A 4,373-nucleotide genomic window follows, 5' to 3' on the forward strand; every position below is an offset into this window, starting at 1 on the left:
CATCATGGGTAACATCAGGAAATCTGGCATACATATAACTTTAATTCAATTTTCTTGGTACTTATACAAAATGACAATATTAATATTCAAAAGAAAAAAAATATTAGCTCCAAAAAAATGAATAAATAAATAAAAATTTGATTTATATATTTGCAAGGAAATTATATCATTTTTCAAAATGTTATGGATATAATCTCAATCGACTACTTAAAAAACTAATCTCTGCAAAAATTCATTAAAAATACATTTTTCAGAAAGACACCCATTCTGCACTTCTCATGTTAATTCTCTCTGCATCTTCCTTTACTCTTTCCCCCACTCACTCACTCACTCTCTCTCTCTCTCTGATATCATCCAACTAACAATTGTATTTGCTTTTATTAAATAATGATATGCACACTGTTACTTACCTCTTGTTCACCTTCTTTCACTTGATAGCTGGCCACTTTAAAAGAACTTAGATATTCATTCATAGCTATTTCCTTTTCTACTTGGCCTTCTTGAGTACGATCCAACAACTTGGAAATAGCTTCGATATCGTAAACAATTTTTTTTTCATCATCATCTGTTCAAAAATAGAAACAAATTGAAGTTGCCCTCCAGTGAAGACAAGGATGAACATGTCAATGCTACGCTTCACAAGGAACAAAACTTTCTAAAACAAAAGACACCAATGAAAAATACTGAACAAAAGTGATTGAAACAAAGTTAATTTCAGGAAAAGTGAGCCTTTTCAGCACTACTTCAGCCATTCAAAAGTGAAAAAAAAACTAAATAATTGCTGGATTAAGTAATCACATCTAAAATCTTATGTGTAATTGAATCATGCTTGATTTAACAAATGTAATTATATGACAATTACTATCATACATGAATTGAGGTTTGTTCGCCATCAACCCGACATTTGAAGTAACAGTACCAACAGAGAAACTTGTCTTAAGATGTACCCTCAGTTTTCTCATACAACTGGATCTGTCCATTTTAACAGCATGTTCACACCCCACTATAACAGGTTTCTCAAATTTCCACAACAAGAAAATTGGCAAAGATCATCTTATACAATTTTATATTACAATAAACCTATGTAATCATGCAAACTACTGTATTTTTTTCCAAACTAAGTCATTTCATTCAATAGAGAGAAAGGAGAAAGTGTGAAAGCCACCATTCTGTGTTATATAATAATGGTTCTTCACTGCTGATACACTTTAATGCCCTTTCAGCAGTAACGTCTACCAAATTGTTTCATTGTGACAGTAGCACTTTTAATGTACTCTTGAGAGTCTAGGCATTATAATCATTCCCTATCAAGTTTTATTTTCTGAGTCCCCAAATTTTCAAAATAGATTGTCCCACAACAAGAGAACCCATAACACTCCTTGTTATTAGAACCAAAAAAAATTTCACATAAGGAGGACAAACAACTGGTTAGGGAAGAGAAGAAAAAAAAAGCAAAAGAAGTGAGAGGTGAGAATAGGTTGGAGAAGGTCTCCCCAAGGGCATCTATCTCAGGCAGTGTCACTTTACAGTGACAAACATTAGAGACTGGCATGAAGTTGATCGTGAGGACCTTTCAATATAGCTGTATAACCAAAGGCACAAGAGAAATTCAACATCAAATATATATGCATTAGGGTTGAATTTCTGAAACAGATAAATTCAGAACCAAGCATATTTGTGAAGGAAAGAAAAAAAGGAAAAGAGACAAAGTAGACATACAGATTGCCAAATCAACATCTTAATACTGTATGTATCTACTTACAAATGAAATACTGCCTGACCATTGCTACACACAAGCTCATCCCCCAGATGGTTCTCTACTCTCAAAATGACTGCTATAATAAGATGTACAAAATGTAGCTTCACAGCCAGTTACATTTTCATTACAGAGACAGTATTAAGCTCTTGTTATGCTTGCCTCAAACTAGGCCAGGAGAAGAAAAAAAAAAATACAACAGCATAAAAGTCAACATCAATAAATTGTTCTCGAACAACTGATCTGGCATCTGTCAACTTTGCTTCTATTCCCCCTTTTTCTCACATCACATCACATCTTTCTCTCAATCCACCTGCCTTCTAATGTGCATGTGTGTGTGTTTAGCTAGATGTCTGCACTTGTGTACACAAAAACCTGGAAAATTACAAATAATTAATTTGAAGAAAGAAAATTGGCAGCAGTCATATTAAAGAACAGTGGTTTGGCAGTCACACATACAATAGTAGCTTCCAACTGAAGAATGAACAGGTTATTAAAATGGAAAAAATGCAATATTTTAAACAATTTCAACTGTAAATTTTTTTCTCAATTTGTAGGGGGAGGGGAAACCAATAACGTTGATATAACTAAATGAAAGTGAAGAAAACACAATTTTTAATTTGGAAGCTGAAAATGCAATTTATACATTGACTGACAGAGCACATTTAATACTACAAGTAGAAAATTTTTTTTGTGTTGAGGTGTTTGTTATCTATGTAATTTCCAGATTTCATCCACCTTTCTCAATTTAAATTTCAAATGATCAAATCTACTACATTTTTAAGCAATTTAACCCCTTAGCAATCAATTTTCTGTCAAAACTGATGATTATTTATTCACATTGATTTGAATTAGTCGTGTTTTTACCTTGAAACTTTGAGATTTCAATGACATTGAAATATTGTAAGGTAAGTGTGAGATAGGCAAGATCTGGCCAGTTAGAAGATAAAACAGGTACAATATTTTGGCCGGATATGGCCAGTTTAAATGCTAAAGGGTTAAAATAAATGTGTGCACATGTGAGTTCACATTATATATATATATATATATATATATATATATATACTGAATAGTTTGTTTTACAACCACAAAGTATTTGGTTCAAGCCCACTGGCCTGACACCTTGGATAAATGTCGTTTTGTAGGGTCACAGGTTGACCCGTATCTAGTGAATGAAATTGGGCAGATAGAAACTATAGAGGCTCATCAGGTGAATTGTACCTCTAATGCAAAAAATATAGCCTTGCCACACATTTGCTGATTCAGCCAGAGAACTGCACTAAGGTTGCAGGTATCAGTGGAATACTTATCCACTTGTCTTAGTGCAGCTGAGCGAGCAATTGGCTTCTCATAAGTTACATAAAGGTGAATAGAGATTTGATAGTTTGAAATATAATAAATTGAGAAAGGAGACTGAAAGTCTTAAACCACTACATAACACACTTGTTTAAGCCAATAATAATAACAATGGTTTCAATTTTTGGCACAGAGCCTGCAGGTTTTTGAGAGGGGTGGGGGGGCTAGTTGATTACATCAACTCCAGTACTTGACTGGTACTTATTTTATCGACCTTGAAAGGATGAAAGGCAAAGTTGACCTTGGCGGAATTCGAACTCAGAACATAAAGACAGACAAAATGTGCTAAGAATTTTGTCTGGATTGCTAACAATTCTGCCAGCTCGCATAATAATAATAATAATAATAATTCTTTAATGCTTTCTACTATAGTCACAAAACCTGAAATTTTAGTAGGGAGGTGGGGTAGTTGGTTACACTGACATCAGTACAAGACTGGTAATTATTTTATCAACCCTGAATAAAAATCACAGCCAACCTCGGCGGCACTTGAACTCGGAGTGTAAAGAGCCATTGCCTCATTAATAATAATAAAAATTATTCCCATGATCATTATTATTTTAAGCTGTCTTAAATATAAACAAATTTTAAATGCTAAAGGTGACGTTTGGAATTACTTCTGTTTAATTCTTTCTCTTTAAAAAGAGAAACAAGAATATCTTTGAAAAATATTTGATAACTGTTAGGCAGAGAATAATGGCTTAAGTTGCAGGTTACGTACATAACCAGCAATCAGAAGCATTGTTGTTCAACTACTGGTGTGTCTGCCACATGAACTATTTACAACTAATGAAGCTATAGCTGATGAGCATTAAAAAAAAGGACAGATTTGATAAAGTGCAAGCTGTTTAATTTGATACCACCACAAGCCTCACAGGGATAGGATCTTTCAAATGCTTGTCCAGATAAGCCCTTCAAACTGACAATATTTCTGTTCTTATCACCCAGAATATGGTACTGCTTTGGTACATAGTTCTGGAAATATTTGCCAGTTTTAGACTATGTTGGAATGCAGTTAACATTTTTGATGTGCTATCAGTTGATTTCACATGATACAAGTGTATTGTAAACTACAAGTCCAGTCAAAAGATGTAGGCACCATCAGCTACAATTTATATAAAAGATTTTTATGGAATATCTTCCATGTTAGGGAGCTTTTGTTCAGTGGGGTAGAGTTTATTTTAAATATTAAAATGGAGGAAGAGTTTTCCAAATTGGGGTGGTCTTTTGATTTTTTTTTTTTTTTTTTTTTTTTTTTTTT

The 4,373-nt window shown here is 33.4% G+C and overlaps 1 protein-coding gene across 10 annotated transcripts in view; it reads right to left on the minus strand.

The window, feature by feature from the left end:
* LOC106871687 (chromodomain-helicase-DNA-binding protein 4) overlaps window positions 1-4,373 on the minus strand; it is a 75,708-nt gene that overhangs the window by 22,793 nt on the left and 48,542 nt on the right. For all 10 annotated transcript variants that reach the window (XM_014918292.2, XM_014918288.2, XM_014918287.2 and 7 more), the window contains one exon: window positions 411-565. In XM_014918292.2, the coding sequence (XP_014773778.1) occupies window positions 411-565 (155 nt within the window). The remainder of the gene's footprint in view (window positions 1-410; window positions 566-4,373) is intronic.

This window comes from Octopus bimaculoides, chromosome 25 (genome assembly GCF_001194135.2).
Source record: "Octopus bimaculoides isolate UCB-OBI-ISO-001 chromosome 25, ASM119413v2, whole genome shotgun sequence".
NCBI classification, from domain to species: Eukaryota; Metazoa; Mollusca; class Cephalopoda; order Octopoda; family Octopodidae; genus Octopus; species Octopus bimaculoides.